The sequence below is a fragment of the Egretta garzetta genome, unplaced genomic scaffold, assembly GCF_000687185.1.
Source record: "Egretta garzetta isolate BGI_Z169 unplaced genomic scaffold, ASM68718v1 scaffold218, whole genome shotgun sequence".
NCBI lineage: Eukaryota > Metazoa > Chordata > Aves > Pelecaniformes > Ardeidae > Egretta > Egretta garzetta.
In genome coordinates, this window is record NW_009260618.1 from 185,085 (window position 1) to 185,336 (window position 252).

Here is a 252-nt window from a genome sequence, read left to right on the forward strand (position 1 = left end):
GCCGTGCGCTGGCAAGTTTGCGCCAGGGCGCACGGGGGCTGCACCCTCTCCAGAAGCAAGGGTGCTTCTCCGCGCCATCAGTGGTGTCCCCAACCAGAAATTTGGGTGTCCTCACCCTAAAATCTGCCGCCGTCTCCTGCACCGGCCGCATCTTGTGCCCTTCGTGCTGCTTGGAGCTCTGGCAGACGAAGCACGCCAGCTCCTTGTCCTCCAGGCAGAAGAGCTTGGCTTCCTCTTGCTGCAGGAGGCAGA

The 252-nt window shown here is 62.7% G+C and overlaps 1 protein-coding gene across 1 annotated transcript in view; it reads right to left on the bottom strand.

Moving 5' to 3' along the window:
• The window catches only part of LOC104132026 (tripartite motif-containing protein 35-like), a 31,841-nt gene that overhangs the window by 28,336 nt on the left and 3,253 nt on the right, over positions 1–252 (bottom strand). Inside the window, exon 2 of the mRNA XM_035900727.1 lies at positions 116–238. Coding sequence (XP_035756620.1) covers positions 116–238 — 123 coding nt within the window. The remainder of the gene's footprint in view (positions 1–115; positions 239–252) is intronic.